At 37.4% G+C, this 19,303-nt stretch overlaps 1 protein-coding gene across 2 annotated transcripts in view; it reads right to left on the bottom strand.

Annotated features, from left to right (window-relative positions):
• Nucleotides 1–19,303, bottom strand: part of SPICE1 (spindle and centriole associated protein 1) — a 58,654-nt gene that overhangs the window by 37,062 nt on the left and 2,289 nt on the right. For both annotated transcript variants that reach the window (XM_065943656.1, XM_065943654.1), the window contains exons 2-7: nt 16,617–16,712; nt 13,341–13,388; nt 10,485–10,628; nt 4,787–4,889; nt 4,457–4,563; nt 1,393–1,508 (exon numbers count right to left, since the gene is read on the bottom strand). In XM_065943656.1, coding sequence (XP_065799728.1) covers nt 1,393–1,508; nt 4,457–4,563; nt 4,787–4,889; nt 10,485–10,628; nt 13,341–13,388; nt 16,617–16,712 — 614 coding nt within the window. The remainder of the gene's footprint in view (nt 1–1,392; nt 1,509–4,456; nt 4,564–4,786; nt 4,890–10,484; nt 10,629–13,340; nt 13,389–16,616; nt 16,713–19,303) is intronic.

Genomic DNA, 19,303 nt, shown 5'->3' on the forward strand with positions numbered 1-19,303 from the left:
GTTAAAATGGTCATAATACCCAAAGCAATCTACAGACTTAATGTGATCCCTATCAAACTACCCATGACATTTTTCACAGAACTAAAACAAATAATCCTAAAATGTATATGAAACCGTAAAATACCCAGAATTGCCAAAGCAATCCTGAGGAAAAAGAACAAAGCAGGAAGCACAACCCTCCCAGACTTCATACAATATTACAAAGCTACAGTAACCAAAACAAAAATAAACAAATGGAACCTAATTAAACTCAAAAGCTTTTACACAGCAAGGAAGCCATAAACAAAGAAAAAGACTATCCAAAGAATGGGAGAAAATATTTGCAAATAAAACGAATCTCCAAAATATACAAACAGTTCACTCAGATACATATCAAAACAACAAACAACCCAATCAAAAAAATGGGCAGAAGACCTAATAGAGACTTATCCAAAGAAGGCATACAGATAGCAAAAAGCACATGAAAAGACGCTCAGTACTGCTAATTATTAGAGAAATGCAAATCAACCTACAATAAGGTATCACCTCAGGTCAGTGAGAATGACCATCATCAAGAAGTCTACAAACAGTAAATGCTAGAGAGAGTGTGGAGAAAAGGGAACCCTCCTCCACTGTTGGTGGGAATGTAAACTGGTACAGCCACTACAGAGAACAGTATGGTGATTCCTTGAAAAACTAGAAACAGAGCTACCAGACGATCAAGCAATTTCATTCCTGGGCATATATCCAAAGAAAACCATACTTTAAAAAGATACATGCAAAAAAAAAAAAAAAAAAAAGATACATGCACCCCAATGTTTACTGCAGCACTATTTACAATAGCCAATACATGGAAGCAATCTAAGTGTCCATCAACAGATAAATGGATAAAGATGTGGTATATATACACAATAGAATACTACTCAGCCATAAATATGAACAAAATAATTCTATTTGCAGCAATACAGAAGGACCTAGAGATAATCATACTAAGTGAAGTCAGACAGAGAAAAATAAACATCATATGGTACCACTTATATGTGGAATCTAAAAAAAAAAAAAATGATACAAATGAACTTATTTACAAAACAGACTTACAGACTGGTACTAAGTCAGAAGATCTCAAATGTTTTCACCACAAAGAAGAAATGGTAATTATATGATGTGACGGAGGTATTAACCACCCATCACTTAATGATATGATGGTAGCCATTTTGCAGTATATAAGTATATATAACCAAACCAACAAGTTGCACACCTTAAACTTATACAACATTATCTATATCTATTATATATATCTATATATCTATTATACAACATTATCTATCAATTATACCTCAATAAAGCTGAGGAGGGGAGAGATAGCCTTGGAAAAAAGGAAGGACTGTAGATATTTATGCCATATATACTTACGTTCCTGCATTTGCATTTGACTGAGAGCTTAGAGAGTTATCCAACTCATTCTCACTTTCTTCTGACTGACTGTTAACAGTTCCTTCTTGTTCATCATCATCTACTTCATTAAGAGCCTTACAATTAAATAACAACATAGACCGGTTACATACACACTTATCTTTTGTTTCTTTTTGTAATAAGAGAAGAAAGGTCCTTCCTTCTAAGGCAAATTCCTCCACACGTGGTCTAGAAACCAAACCCTCCTATCTCCTCTGGTCCATCAATTACCCCTTCTCTCTCCATTTTCAACCTCTCCTTACTAACTTCAGTTCACCCACGTTTAAATGTAAGTCTCTCCCATCTTATCCTGATCCTATACTGACCTTGAGCTACTATTTACCTTGCCTTTTTGTGCCAAAAACTTTCTGAGAGATCTGCCCCCACTTCTCATTCACCATTTGTACCCTTCAAATTTGCTTCTGCCCTGCCACTCCGTGTAAACTGTTCTCTACATGGTAAACATCAACACACTTGTTATCAAACCAAATGGGTACTTCTGTCTTTGTCTTCCATTACTTCTCACTCATTAGATATCAGTGGCAACTCATTTCTTTCCTTCAAAAATCTTCTTTATAAACTCTTCTTTTTCACTTCCGTGATACCATTATTTTCTTGGTTTTTCTTCTTCTTTTAGCCATTCCTTCCCAATCTCATTCATTGGTTCTTTTTCTATCCTTCCCCTCTGTTTAATGTCATTCTCCTCTCACTTGACGCATTTTTGATGTTTACATCTAATTCCAAGGTGCAATTACAAGTCAAATGCTGTTACTTTCCAAACCTCTATCTTCACCCAGATGTCTCTTGAGCCCTCAACATTAATGTCCAACTGCCTAAAAGATATCTCAAGGAGAACATCCTACATATAAATACCTATCATGTATAAAATTTATCATTTTCCTAAGCCTCCCTTATCATTCTTCCAGAAACCTTGTTCCTGCCATATTATTAAGACCATGAACAGCATAACCATCTACTCAGATTCTCAAGCCAGCAGACTGGAAATTATCCTTCTTCTTTACCCACCACATCCAATCAGTCACCCAATCTTGTCAATTCTACCCCTTTTAAAGCTCTCAAATCAATCCCTCTTCCCCTTTACCTCCTTCCCTACTGCCACTGCTTTGGGTCAGTCCTCATCACTTCTCACCAAGATTCCAATCTGAGTCTTTTAACAGGACCCTCTCACCAGGCTTGCCCCTCCCTCCCCAATCCATTTTCCACACTACTGTCAATTTCACCATAACAGTGCTCTTCTTTAAAATCCTTTAGCAGCTCTACTCTTGCTTTCTGGTTCATTAGCCCTTCATGACCCAGCTCCTTCCTTTCTTTCTAACCCTGACTCTTGCTACTTCCCCACCTTCATCACATGATTATCTGAAAGCTAACTTTGTAATAACTACCAAAACATACATATATATCCCTGACTTTTGGCTAGGGATATGGTTAATGGGCTTTAGCTATTAAAAATATGTACAACATTCTACTTAACTGCCTTTACAAGTAGCAAACAGTACACTTATATGATTCTGGACTTGGTAATTCCCTAGGATCATCCATCTAACTGATGATTCTCTTTTTTTTTCATAGAAGATATAAATAACTTAGGAAATTGCATTAAACAGGTACTGAATTCTATGTGTGCTTGCTTGGTCACTCAGTCATATCCAACTCTTTGTGACCCTGTGGACTGTAGACCACCATGCTCCTCTATCCGTGAGACTTTCCAGGCAAGAATACTGCAGTGGGTTGCCATTTCCTCCTTCAGGGGATCTTCCTAACCCAGGGATTGAACTCATGACTCCTGCACTGGCAGGCGGATTCTTTACCACTGAGCCACCTGGGAAGCCCATGCATATATACGTCATTCAGTCGTGTCCAACTCTTTGGGACCCCATGGACTATAGCCCACCGGGCTCCTCCGTCCATGGGATTCTGCAGGCAAGAATACTGGAGTGGATAGTCATTTCCTTCTCCAGAGGATCTTCCCATTGAACCCTGATCTCTTTACATCTCCTGCACTGGCAGGCGGATTCTTTACCTGGGAAGCCTATAGTCACTCATAAAAAGTTGATTTATTTTACTAGTAAATTTTTCATAGCCTTTAAAAAATGTTTCCTATCTCAAAATTCTAAAGATTTTAATAAAGAATTCTGATTAAGTTAAGATACAGCTAGTTAAATGTTTTATTACTATGCTTTTCCCATGTAACTAGTAAATTCTAAGTTTCTTGGGTAGCTGCTTTTTAAACATACTAATACATTAGATGGAGAAGGAAATGGCAACCCACTCCTGTATTCTTGCCTGGAGAATCCCATGGATGGGGGAGCCTTGCAGGCTACAGTCCACGGGGTCACAAAGTCGGACACGACTGAGCGACTAAATAACAATAACAATACATTCGAAGGGACAAAGATTTAACGAAGAACTAGCATCTGGTTTTATGCTAGACACTTTATATAACCTATCTCAGCTAATCCTCACAACAACCACAGCAGGTATACTCTATTCCCATTTAACAAGAAAAACTCTGAGTCAACTTAGATACTTGAGAAATCAACTCAATAGCAAACAGCTAGCAAGTAACAGGATATGAATATCGATTCACCGGAGTCTGTAGTGGGACACAGACTCATTGTTGTTTCCATATTTGTAGATGGTGGCACAATCTTATGGCGCCAGCCTAGATTTGCATGCCATCTCTCAAGCTAACTAGCTATGTAAGCTTGGACAAGTCACTTAATTTTTCTGAGTCTCAGTTTTCTCATCTGCTAAATGGGGATAATAATAGTAACTACCTCCAAGATAATCATTCAATACAGGTTAGCTACTATTCTCCAGTCCTATCTTGTTTAGTATAAGCATTACTCACTTAAGTACCAGTAGATGGGGCTTGAGTAAGAATATTTCTAGCAACCACATCTCGGTATTTTGATATTAAAGCTTTTGAAATGTTTGCCACAATACCTATCTACATCAACTTAATTTTAGCATGAGCATTATGGCTGTGAGCAAAGCACATTACCTGAGGCTCTATAACAGATTCGCTACGGATGGTCTGGGTGACAGGGTCCTGACTGACCACAATGGGACCTTTAGAGGACTCCGGAGCCATTGTTACATTCGGAAATCCTGCAGAAGGAAAATGAGCCATGATGATTTTGTTTCATTTAAATTGACTTCACATGCACTCTACACTGCCATAAGTGAATCATCATATGAAAATTTTTAATAATAGCAACTCACATTTATTATAACATGACACCTAAAGGAAGACTTTAAATTCTTTCAAACAGCCAGGTGTGGGCTGTGGTTAATAAGATAAAGAAACTTTTGTTTGACGTGAATACTTTACCTGTGCGCCTGCGAGGAAAATCAACAAACAGATCTTTTGCTGTAACCATCAAATGATCAGATTTTTCCAATACATCCTGCAGCTGGTATTGATCAGAAAGAATCTAGACGTGTTAATGATAAACATTATTATTCAGGAAAATATACATATATACACATATATACTCAACAAATCACAAAGGAAAAGCCTGTTCAGGAGCAGAAAAATCATCTAAAATCCTCAATGGCACTATTGTTAAGTACCAGTAGATGGAGCTATTACAACAATTTGTTGTTGTTTAGTCACTAAGTAAAATTGCTCGGTCCTGTCCGACTCTGTGCGAACCCATGGGCTACAGCCCACCAAGCTCCTCTGTTCACGGGATTTCCCAGACAAGAATATTAGAGTGAGTTGTCATTTCCTATTCCAGAGGATCTTCCCAACCCAGGGATTGAAACCATTTCTCCTGCATTGGCAGGCAGAATCTATACCACTGAGTCACTACAATAATTAGTGGATTTTAAATGCTTGGCTTCAACCCAAAGAAATGCATTATTAAAGTATGACCCAGTCTACACACAAATGTAAAGGTAAATGTAAATATACACCAAATAAAAGTTTTCCTTAACCTTACTCTTTGAGAACCACTCTTATACTTTCTTTTTATTTTCTATTTTTCAAATGATGGTTTCAACCCATTAACTCCATTTTATAATCCATAAACAAGTTGTGATCCACAGTTGAGAACTCAGTAAACATATGAATCTTTGAGCCATAAACTCAGATGTGTGAATCGTTGGTGCTTCAACCACTAATGGGTCATGACTCACTTAGAAAACACAATGTTAGACATGAGTTTGGGGGCAATAAACAAAAAAGCGATGCATCTGCATTTGTAAACAAGCTGGTTTGCCTTTTTTTTTTTTAGACAACGCCATTTTTATATATTTTTTTATTTTGTACTGGAGTATAACCAATTAACAATGTTGTTTCAGGTAGAGAGCAAAGGGACTCAGTCACACATACACATGTATCCATTCTCCTCCAGTTTTTATCCTGGAAAAATGAAAACTCAAAAAATACCATTACAGCAGAGTCTCTGATCATGTAACTTAGGAACTTTCCTAATTACAAGCAAGGATGCACAAAATAGAGTAAAAGAAGTGAACTCTACCCACCACCACCAGATGGCATTCTTAGGTTGAAAGGAGTTTCAAAATTGGAAACTGCCCAGTTTCCAACACTGATTCAAATCAAAACATCTGGGAAAAAATGCTCTTACCAGAATTTCTCTGAACCATGAAAACAAGTATATAATATGACCTTGGTTATTGTTTTCTGACATGAAGAAAAATAACGAGTCACATTCTTTTTCCCCTTCTTCCCCTGCTAAAGTCAAGCAGGTTGGCTGGCTCAAGGTGGCGAAAATAAAGTCCTAAATCTGTCCTCCCACAAAGAGTAAGCTTTGGAATGGCATAAGGCAAAGAGCACATTTGAAGTCAGAAGACTGGCATCCTAGGCCCAGTCAAGAGATACCAAGGAAAATCCAACCTCTTTAAACTTAGTTTCCTGATATGTAAATGAAGTACAACCACTTCCCCAACACACACGGTGTTATAAGGTTGCGAACACACTGCAAATCTGTCTACAACTCTCCGGATATCTGAGAACATGGTTACAACTTAAATTTCCATCCCTGGTTAGCCATCTTGCAGTACATTCAATAAGAGTTTAAGAAAGAAAATACATGGAGCATTATAATCTACCACTTACACTAGAAAAATTATACAAGGTATATTTCTTAATGGCAGTTTTAAAAGTTTACTGTTTTAAATTTTTTAAAAAGGCACTGACCTCCTATCAAATTAAAGAAACATAAATTGTCAGAAGCAGATTGTTGAGGAATAACATATCAAGACCTGATATGCTCAACATCGCTAATTATTAGAGAAATGCAAATAAAACTACGACGAGGGAATACCTCACACCAGTCAGAACAGCTACCATCAAAAAACCTACAAATAATAAATGCTGAAGAGGGTGTAGAAAAAGGGAACCCTCCTACACTGTTGGTGGGAATGTAAACTGGTGCAGCCACTATGGAGAACAGTATGGATGGAGGTTCCTTAAAACAGGGGTCCCCAGCCTCTGGGATCTAATGCCTGGTAATCTGAGGTGGCGCCGAAGGAATAATAACAGAAATAAAGTGCACAATAAATATAATGTTCTTGAATTATCCCGAAAACATTCCCCCACCCCTGGTCTGTGGAAAAATGGTCTTCCATGAAACCAGTCCCTGGTGCCAAAAGGTTGGGGACTGCAATCTTAAAAAACTAGAAACAGAGCTATCATATCATCCAGCAATCTCACTCCTGGGCATATTTCCAGAGTAGATGAAAACTCTTAATTCAAAAAGATACATGCACCCCAATGTTCATATACATGCATAACAATAACTTTGCTGTATACATGAAACCAACACAGCACTATAAATCAACTATATTTCAATTTAAAGAGTTGTTTTAAGACCTGATGTTAATTATAGTGAGGTCTCCAGTAAACCCACTGTCCTGAAGCCCTCTCTCTGCTGGTCCCTGCACAGGCTCCTGGTGGCAGATGGCTTCAGTGGCCAGAGGTCAGTGCAATGGTTTTCTCTTGCTCTTTCGGGATTTCTTTACCACTTCTCTATGATAAAACTCACCCTTATGATAGGAAAATCAATCTCTGCAGGCCCATCTGTATATATTACTTCCCCAGATGGGTTTGCAGAGCACAAAGCCAAACTTATGAGTGGTACTAATAGAACATATCTTGGACTTTCAAAAGATAAAAGTCCCTTAAAAAAACAGTATTGGAAACTTCTCATGCTAACAGTTTTGTTCTCTGCTAATAAAAACCAGACAGCACTGGGAAAATTTAAGGAGACTATAAGTTAGTTACTATACTGTTGGAATGATTAAAATCCTTATCAAAGCCTTGCTGTCTCTGATTTGGGTTTGGACCCTTGCTTGCTTGATTCCCACAGCATGGGTGCATCATACAGCAAATGAAATCTAAAATTACACTGGTCAAAGAGCTTTTCTCTTAATTTAGGTTGATCTAGGAGCCCAGTTTCTTGGGGATGGGTGCTGGTAGCTCTAACACATCATGATGACACCCAAGTGGATATGCCCAAGGAGGCCTCTTCGGTTGATCCCCTGACATCCCTTATCAGACATAATACAGCAACATTGAAATAATAGATGTATGTATCCTTTGACTCAGCAATTCCACTTTCAAGAATTTATCCTACAAATCTATCTATGCATGCATGTGAGGCTAAGTCGCTTCAGGCATGTCCGACTCTATGAGACCCTATGGTCTCATAGTAGCCCACGACGCTCCTCTGTCAATGGGATTCTCCAGGCAAGAATACTGGAGTGGGTTGCCATGCCCTTCTCCAGGGGATCTTCCTGACCCAGGGATCAAACCCACATCTCTTATGTCTCCTGCATTGCCAGGCGAGTTCTTTCCCACTACAGGCACCTGGGAAGCCCCAGATATATTTATTTATACATGTACTCAAAAACATATTCAAGGATATTCATTACATTATTTCCATGACAAGGCAGGAAATAATCTGTGGGTGACAGACACACTACTTATCCATCAATACCCTTTCTTTCCGTTTTCTCCTTAACAGGGAAACTCCCAAGTTAGCCAGGTACACAGCTAATTTCCCAACCACCCTCATAGGTGAGAATGGTCACTTGATGAAGTTTTGGAAAACGGATAGAAGCCAGAGCTTCTGGGTGATGCATAAAAGGAGCAGCATGGACTATCTTACCCTTTGCCTGGGAAACAGCTCAAGGAAGCAGGAACAACCACTCTGCAGTCAGACATGGATGCCCTGTAATAAAGGACTGGAGAGCTCTCTACCAACTACCATGTGCCTCTGAGTTGTTCCACACGAGAGGAACAGATTTCTATTTTGTTTAAACCACTATATTCTAGGGCCTTTTTTTCCCAGATGCTGTACCATACTCTAACACACATCCCAAATGTCCACCAATAAGGTACTAGATAAACATATTGTGGTGCATCCATATACAACCTTGCCATTAAAAAGAAAAGGTAGATTTCTAAACACTAATACAGCAAAACCTTCAAAATATGTTATTAAATGGAAATGTCTAAATCCCACTAATAGCAGAGGCTCTCAATCCTAGTGAAATGTTAAAAATTACATAGCAACAGTCTAAAAAATACCTAAGAAGGGCCACATCCCAGATTCACTGAACCAGAATATCCGACTATAAGTATGTCTGAATCCAGATACTGCTTTTTGAATGGGAATTTTTTTTAATGGAAGTTAGAATCAGGGTTGAGAAACATTACATGAGAATATGAGGAAGCAGCATTACAGAGAGAAGGTAAAGAAACTTCACTCACCCTCTCTGATCACTCCTCTTCAACCCCTAATTCTACCATATCTACTAGGTATAAGAGATTTGGGACATGAGCAGGGACCACTAGGGAGGGGAAACAAAAGCCCAAAGTCACCTCAAAGTGACTTTTGGGTGACTCAAAGTCATCCTTTTCCCTGGCCAGATCTGTGTTCTTAGCTCTTTCACGGAGAATTACCACATAATATCCAAAAGCACATGACTTATCTAAGATCACTAAAAGATACATACCTCTAAAGAATCATTCTCTCTCAATCCATTGTTTTTTAACAAGTTTGTGTAAGCATTTATTTGGGAGATATAATTCTTCTCATGTTATAGAAAGTCAAGACGTTCATATTTCACTAGGAAGCCTAACACATTCCTCAAAAGACAGAATGTGACTTGAAGCTACAGTAGGTCACCCAGACAGACAAGTGTCATAAGCTCCAACACTGAACAAGAAGAAAAAGGGCATTTCTTTTACAATGATTTCAGCCCAAATAAAAAGGGTTTTCTTCTGTAGTTTCTTCTTATTTTCCATATTGCTTATTCCTGCACACAATTACTTATTCAAACACCCTACATCTGGTAAAAGATTAAACCAAATAAAAGCAACTGACAAGCACACTTTTTTTTTTGCAAAGTAATTTAACAGCATGGCTGTTGAACCGAGAAAAACAATTATAGCAGCCTAAGTATGTATATAGCACTAATTATGTGCCAAGGACCATACTATTCACTTTATTAGTATTTTATCATTGAAATCTCATAATAATACAAGCAGGCAAGTAGTGTTATTCCAGTTTAAAATAAGGAAATTCAGGCTGAGAAGTCAGTAATTTAAGGTTACATGGCTAGTAACCATGTGAGCTAGTAAGAAAATTTTGACTGTGACAATAAGTTCTTTGCTCCTTAAACATTCTTTCAAATATACAGCTAATAAGCTGTAGAGCAGGAATTCAAACTATGAAACTAGACTGTAATCCTCACTCTGCTCCTTTATCCAAAGACCACCTGTACATCACTATGAGCCTATGTGCGTGCTCAGTCATTAAATCATGCCCAACTCTTTGCAACCCCATGGACTGTAACCTGCCAGGATCCTTTGTCTATGGGATTTTCCAGGCAAGAATACTGGAGTGGGTTGCCATTCCCTTCTCCAGAGAGATCACTGTATAAGGACATGACAATGATTAAAGTCTCTGCAACGTCAATAGATATGAGGGGAAAGAGAGACACCTACTCTCCTCTTTTTCGCTTCTAATTCTGTGGATAATGCAGTTTATCATTACCTCCTTCATGATAGACAATCTCCTTTTCTCAAGATTAGAAATTTCTGGTTTTTGCTTCTTCCATTTCCTCTTCAAAGCTTTTTCTTGGAGCTCCCAGTGGACCAATGCTCTATTCTTTGATTTGTGTATTTCATGACGACGGATCTATATAGAAGAAAAAATATATGAAAGAATGTTTCAGGAGCGAAGAACTTATATTCACAATCAAAATTTTCACCAACTCCTAAATTTTCAAAAATGATTTTTTAAAAAAGAAGTATCTAAAACTAGTAGACCTAGAGAGTTCCCTGGTGGCCTAGTGGGTAGGATTCCAGGCTTTCAACTGTTATGGCCCAGGTTCAATCCCTGGTCGGGAACTTAGATTCCACAAGCCACAGGGTGTGGCCAAAAAATAAAATAATAAAACAAGCTAGTAGACAAAATAACATGTCTTCTGGGCTTTGCTTTAAAATGCTTCAGTGAAGAAGTGAGGGCTATGATAAATGAAACAACTATGGCAAAATTCTCACAACTATTATATCTAGGTGAACAGTATATGATAGTTCTTTTACTTTTGTCTCTACTTTCACATAAGTTTGAAATTTTTCATAATACAGAATTTTAAGTCAGTTGGGCATCATTATTATCCTCAACAAACATTTAATAAGTACCTACTATGATTAAGATTCCTAGGCCCACAAAGACATATAAGATATGGCCTTTATCCATCAAAAAACATTAATAATATGCCTAGAGAGATTGGACATATACATATAAAGATAAATGCCATGCATTAGATGGCATATACTCAATGTCTTATGTAGCTAGTAAGTACAACAGTTCAGAGATGAAAGTAACTGTTGGGCAGCTTCAAAGAGTAAGACTTCAAACTTGCTACGAAAACTCAAGAGAGTATCACACTAGCATAAGGATACACAGAGATCTCTGGAATATAAAATTGAGTCCAAAATAAACCCTCATATTTATAGACAAGTGACTTTAAACAAGGGTGCCAAGACAATTCAGTGTGAAAAGAACAGTCTTTGTAATGGTGCTTAGACAACTGGATATCCATTTGCAAAAGAATGAAGCCGGACTCCTACCTCACACCTTACACAAAAATTAACTCAAAATGGATGAAACATAAGAGCTAAAACTTTGAAACTCCTAAACGAAAACACAGAAGTAAATATCTGTGAACTATGATTAGACAATGATTTCTCAGATATGACACTAAAGATACAAGTGACTAAAAAAATAGATAAACTAGACTTCATAAAATTTACAACTTTTATGTTTCAAAGGATACCATCAAGAAAGCAAAAACACAACCAACAGAATGGAAGAAAACATTTGCAAATCATATATCTGATAAGAAACATCAAGAATATATAGAGAACTCCTATTACTCAATAAAAACACAAATAATCCAATTTTACTTTTATTTTATATTTTATATCCCTCTCTTCACTAAGCCCAGTTCATAGTTGTCACATATTTCCTCTGACAATTTTTAAATAGTTAAGGGATTTGAACAGACATTTCTCCAGAGAAGATACTACAAATGGTCAATAAGTATATATAAAGGATACTCAACATCACTAGTCATTAGGGAAATCCAAACTGAAACCACAATGAGATTCCATTTTATACCCTCTAGGTTAACTAAAACCACAAAGATGATAATGACAAATATCAGCAAGGGATGTGGAACAAATGGAATCCCCATACATGCTAATGAGAATGTAAATAGGACAGCCACTTTGGAAAATAGTTTGGCAGTTCCTCAGAAAGTTAAATATAGAAATATTATATGACTCAGAATTCTACTTCCAGGTATACACTCAAGAGACTAAAAGTATATGTTTACACAAAAACTTATACATGCATATTCATAGCAGCATTATTTGTAACAGTCAAAAAAAATGAAAACAACCCCAATGTCCAACAATTGATGATAAATAAATAAATAAAAATGATAAATAAAACATGGTATGTCCAAATAGTATTTGGCAATAAAAAAGAATGAAGTACTGATACATGCTATAATACAGATGAAACTTGAAAACATTATGCTAAAAGAAAGAAGCCAGATATAAAGGGAAACATATTATAGTGCATGTATATGAAATACCCAGAATAGGCAAAACCATAGACAAAACAGATTAACTGTTGCCAGGGATTGGAGGCGCATGGCTCAGAAAGTGACTGTTAATGGGTGAAGGGTTACTTTGGGGAAGGAGTGATGAAAATATTACAAAATTAGAAAGTGATGATGGTTGCATAACTCTGTGAATATGCTAAAAAGCAATGAATCACACACTTTAAAAGAGTAGATTTTATGTTATGTGAATTACATCTTAATAAAGCTGTTTAAAAAATAACAAATCTATAGTAGAAACTTTTTTAAAGTAAAACCTGAACTAGGATAAAGAAGCAAAGTAAGATTTGAACAGGAGGAGAAGAAAGTAGGGAAACCATTCCAAATAAATAGAATAGCATGACCTGAGGCTCAAATGTGGAAATATACATGGCATGTTCAAGGAATAAATTACTATGTATGTTTGAATACGGAAGTAATGGTGAATAACGCTAGTGTATCTACAGATAGGAAAAAATGATAAATGTGGACAGGACAATACTGTACTTAGATCTGAACTGTAAACTGAACCTATCTAATGAAATTCTAATACATGCTAATTATTATTCCTAAATAAAATAAGGCAGCCAAGGACATACACTTTTTGATTCTATATAGACATAAGTAAGATTAAAAATAACTGAACAACTTGCAAGATGCCTTCTATTCTGTAAGTTAAAAACCAAGTATCAAGTAAGACATTGAACAAATGACTTAACTTTCTGCAGTAAACTTACCAGATCTTCAGGAGTTGCCCGATGAACTGTCAGATCAGTCATAGTGTTCTGCAAAAAAAAGATGAACTTTCTTTAAAATGCAAAAGGTTTCTTACAAAATAGTACTACATGCTGGATTTTAACGGCTGAAAATGGATTCAAAGTCCTAAGACCAAAGAGTCTTTGAGAATTAAATTCTCAACTTAAAGATTAACATGGATTACTTTTAGTTGTCGGAAAGAAAATAACAACTATTAAGTGTTTCATAGAAATTAAGCACTAAATTCAACAAGGAGGCATACATCATATTAAAACAAAAAATAAAACAGGGTAGCATGTAATTCAAAATAGGTTAGTTTAACTAAAGTTATAGTTTTCAAACTATATTCCATGGAACAAGGCAACACTAAAGATTCCTAAAAGATAGTGTGATCAAGAGAGGTTCAATTTGTGTCCATGCCAACACTTTAAACATAGATCCTATCATAACAAGAGATGAATTTTGAGGGTACTGTGTAACTTCATAAGTTATGAAAGGACAGAGAGGCCTAGCATGCTGCAGTCCATGGGGTGGCAAAGAGTCAGACACAATTTAGCAGCTGAACAACAACATAACTTCATTAAATGTGAAAACAGTCATTCAAGTAAAAAGGCAAGGCAGGGCTTCCACACTGCACAATTCCAGGAGGCTCCGTCAATATCCCAGCCCGTGTAAACAGCACCCATTGGAACTCTGCAGTGCCCAGCCTGCACAGCTCCAAGTAGCAGCCTCACAATCTGGCCCTTTCCAAAATGACTTCAGTCATTGTGTTTGGTAAGGCAGGAAACAAAGCAATGTAGTTTTAATTCCAAGAGAAGTATAGAGAACTGAGTCTAGTGAAAAACTTCTGATATACTCTAAGACCTTACTTTTGGACCATGAGTAATATTTAGCTCAAGTTTTTTATATACTAAAGCCATTATCCTTTCATATTGATTTAGCAAAATACAAGGTACAATGATAAGATCATGAGAATTATTTTTAATAACTAATAAAAATTCAGGTATATAATGGTATGCTTAGAATTATTTTCATGGGAGAAAATATAATTTCATTAATACTATTATTGCTTAAAACTACAGTTGACTCTTGAACAATGTAGGGCTTTTTAAATTTATTTTTAATTGGAGAATAATTGCTTTACAATGTTTTGTTGGTTTTTGCCATACATCAACATGAATCAGCCACAGGAATACATATGTCGCCTCCTTCTTAAAACTCCCTCCTACCTCCCACCCCATCCTACCTCTCTAGGTTGTCACAGAGCACCAGGTTGAGCTGCTTTTGTCATACAGAAAATTCCCACTGGCTATCTATTTTACATATGGTAATGTATATATTTCAATGCTACTCTCTCAGTTTATCCCACCATCTCCTCCCCGCACTGTGTCCAGAAGTCTATTCTCTATGTCTGCATCTCTACTGCTTCCCTACAAGTGGTTCATCAGTACCATTTTTCTGGATTTTATATATATATATATGTTAATATACGATATTTGTTTTTCTCTTTCTTACTTCACTCTGTGTAATAGGCTCTAGGTTCATCCACCTCACTAGAATTGACTCAAATTCATTCCTTTTTTATGGCTGAATAATATTCCATTGTATATATGTGAACAACGTGAGTTTCAACAATACAGGTCCACTTATAGATATGGATTTCTTTTTAATAAATACATACTAAAGTGCTACAAGATCCATATTTGGTTGCATCCATGGATGCAGAACCACAGATCTTGAGGGCCAACTGTAAAGTTAGATGTGGATTTTCAACTGTGCACAGGGTCACTGCCCTTAACCCCACGTTGTTCAAGGATCAAGAGTATTTTCTCCTGAAATTGCCTTTAAATCTAATTTACAAGCTATTTCAGAAAACATCTCAATATTTTCACCACAACAGTTTTATTCAGTTCATCTCTCCTCTCTCATTTACCATTCACACCAAAAGACCTATAACTACTTTCAAGTTCAAAAAACAGTTTCTTAAAAAAAAACAGTTTCTTTCAGCACTGGAGAGAATACAAAATAAATGAGGAAGGTTCTGAATGCAATTTCAAATGATGACTTTTAATTATACTTTGAGCAACAGCAGCATATCAAATTAAATATGGAACTTCCCAAAGTAACCACTCAGAAGGGGACAGCTTTACATTATCTATGCTATTTTTCCCTTTTTAATCAGTTTCATTACCTTAGAGTCACATCCTTCTACTATTTTACAACCAGATGACAACAAAGCAATCTAAACAAAGAGAAATCCATCTCTCCCGCTTTCTAAGGCTGTCAGTTTTCCCAGGAGAGTGATTGGCTACAACCCAGAATATTGTAATTCCAAAAGAATCCCTAAGATGCATACTAGTCCCTGACTAGTCACTCTCCACAAAAGAAAGTAAAGGCACCTAAACTCTCATGTCTATATCAAAGAACCAGGCTCCAAAAGAGAAAATCCCCTTGATAATACCACATGGTACTCAGGGTAGGAGTCAGGGATCATGCCTCAGGTACCTGAGGCTTCTCTTGTATCTTATGAGAACCTTTGTACTGAAACTGACCTGTCTCTGGGAGTGAGCAAAAAACAATTTGATAATAGAGCAAGGACTACCCAGTTTTTTCAGTCATTAATACCAATCCCATGATTATGGTATCACAGGTTGCTATGGGCAAATCTAAAATATGTTCCAAAAAATTTCACACTTCAAGCTAACTAGAGTTGTCTTAAAACAGTGACATAAGTTAGCTAAGAGTTGCCTTAAGGCAGTGAGTTCTCAAAGTGGAGGTGGGGGACTTTTTAAAAACACACCCCCCAACTCCTTTAAGATTTCAGTTCTTCAAAGGAGGTGGAAGTTATAGCCTCAACATACGTATTCTTTAAAAACTCCCCAAAGGCATCTGCTCTTCCCTCTAAGACCTAGGCTATCACATGCCCAGAAACACATGCCACTGTATTGCATGCTAACCCCATTCAGAGAATCATCCTGAGTGCCTAGAGTCATGTCATCATGTCTGTTCCTTCCATGTAATGTTATGTGTGTTAGTCATTCAGTAGTGTCTGACTCTTTTGTGACCCCATGGACTGTAGAACACCAGACTCCTCTGTCCATGGAATTCTCCAGGCAAGAATACTGGAGTGGGTTGCCATTCCCTTCTCTAGGGGATCTTCCTGACCCAGGGATAGAAACCGGGTCTCCTGCTTGCAGGTAGACTCTTTACCAACTGAGCCACCAGGGAAAACCGCATATTATTCTTCCTAGACTTACATCCCATTCTTGCTTCACAGATGTTTTCTTCTTTACTTTCAGTGTTTTCCTTCCTCCTCCACGGGGACCATAACGGTTCACTCGGACAAAAGACATCTAGGAGTAATAATCATATCAATTTTTTTAAATGCATGAAAGAGTAATAATTAATCATCACCAGAGAGGGAAAATTATATCTAGGAAAATAAATTTTAAAACATCAGAAGACATATTTAAGCATAATGAAAGGAATAGGTTACCAAAAGACTTGGCTCATTCCCTTCACAGTTATTAGAATGCTGACACTGCTAACTATTATAAAATTTATATATGTTATCATATGATAACTATGATAACAAGTCAACAAATTAAATATTATGTGATTAATAAAGAACTCCAGGAATGCAGTAGTTATGATCTAAAGCAGAGATTTTAGAACAATAGTCATAAGCTTTGTCGCCCATTACACAAAATCTCAATGAACAGAGGAAATGTCAGTTCCATGTGAACAATATGAATGTAGGAGGAGAGCAAGAGATAGCTGGGGTTTGTTTTGAAGCATGTAACACTCTAAATCACTACTAGGCACATGTGTATTTACCTTAAAATAAAGGTGGCTAAATTTTAGAGAATGAATGAGTTATGATACCGTCTCTAGTACATTTTTCACATAATACTAAATGGGTGTGATAATTGATACTAAGCTAGAATCTGAAAATTGCCAACAGTTGCTTGCCACTCTTAAAATAGCAATGCTAAGGGCACTAGACTAAACATTATACAAAATGAGAAAAAGACTCACACTGCCTGAACACTCGGATTGGAGAACACATATACATCTCTCCAAAGAGAATCTTAGTCCCTTTCACCTTGTGAGGACACAGCAAGAAGGGGCTTGCTATGAATCACAAAGAGGACCCTCACCAGAACATGATCATTCTCACGCCTTGATCTTGGACTTCCCAGACTCCAGAACTATGCAAAATAAATTCGTTATTTATAAGCTGCTCAGTCTCCAACATTTTGTTAAAGTAGCCTGAATGGACTAAGACAGTAAATATCTATTGCCTTTTTTTCCCACCTTAATTTAGCCTAGCAAAGCAGCCTGTGATCATTCTAAGATGACTCCCAATGAGTTGTGTGCGTGCCTGGTCGCTCAGTCATATCCAACTCTTTGCAACCCCATGGACCGTAGCCTGCCAGGCTCCTCTGTCCATGGAGTTTTCCAGGCAAGAAAACTGAAGTGGGTTGACACTTCTTCCTCCTGACCCAGGGATTGAACCTGCTTGTGCTCCTGCATTAGGAGGCAGATTCTTTACCACTGTACCACCTGGGAAGCCCCAATGAGTTGTGCCATTCTACAATTCCTTCCCCAAGAGTTTGGGCGAGACCTATGACTATCTTTTTGAGTCTGTTTTGCTTTTCCCCCTGTGACTTGTTTTATCCAACAAAATAAGGCAAATGTGGACATGTCATTCCTGTGATTATGTTATAAAAGTCTCTCTCCTAGGAAAATAGAACAGAAGAAATCTCTCCTGCTGGCCCTGAAGAAGCAAACTGCCATGCTGTGACACTCGATGAAAAAGGCATGTGTCAAGGAACTCCGAGAACTGTGGGCAGCCTCCAGCAGAAAGTTGGTCAGAAGTTGAGAACTCACAAAGCCCCAGAGAAATGAATCTGCCAACCTAAGTGAACTGAGCCTGGAGCAGATTTTTCCCAAGTTGAACCTCCAAATGAGAATGCAGACTCCAACACTTTAATCACAGTATTTAGCTAAGCTATGGATACTGTGAGATAATAAATGTGTGCTGTTTTAAACCACTAAGGTTGTGATAAAATGTTATTCAGCATAGAAAATGTACATAATCGTATATGGACATGAGAGTTGGACCATAAAGAAGGCTGAGCACTGAAGAACTGATGCTTTCAAACTGTGGTGCTGGAAAAGACTCTTGAGCAAAGAGATCAAACCAACCTGAAAGAAAATCAACACTGAATATGCACTGGAAGGACTATGCTGAAGCTCCAATATTTTAGCCACCTGATGTGAAGAGCCGACTCACTGGAAAAGACCCTGATGCTGGGAAAGACTGAGGGCAGAAGGAGAAGGGGGGGTAACAGAGGATGAGATGGTTGCATGGCATCATCAATTCAAAGGACATGAGTTTGAGCAAACTCTGGAAGATAGTGAAGGACAGGGAAGCCTAGAATGCTGGGGTCATGAAGAATCAGACATGACTGAGCGACTGAAAAATGAACAACAGAAAATGAAAGCACTGGCCAACTCTAAAATCCAGCCTGTGAATGGTTAAGTTCACCACAGTATAACGAAGCTGCTGTCCCATCTCTGACTTTCCCTTCACCAACCAACTTCATGAAGGAGAAGCCTGTTTCAGCACTGGGATTTACCAAGCCCCAGTTCACTTCAAACTTTTACAACACAGGAACTACTTATGTGCTGAAAAGTATTCTCCTGAACATCATCAATAATTGACCAAGGATCAGACTTTGTGGTCTAAGAAAGGGATTCTGTGCCACTTACAGATACCAGGTATCATAAGGAGCTATATGTTACATGCTGAAAATGTGAAACTACAGAGATAGGCTAATGGTTTACAGGGCTAACAAGTCAAATAACAAAATTAGCATAGAAATTAATTAAAATTAGCATAGAAAATCTGGGTTGGATTTCTTTGGAGAAAATCTAA

Source organism: Muntiacus reevesi, chromosome 8 (assembly GCF_963930625.1).
Source record: "Muntiacus reevesi chromosome 8, mMunRee1.1, whole genome shotgun sequence".
NCBI lineage: Eukaryota > Metazoa > Chordata > Mammalia > Artiodactyla > Cervidae > Muntiacus > Muntiacus reevesi.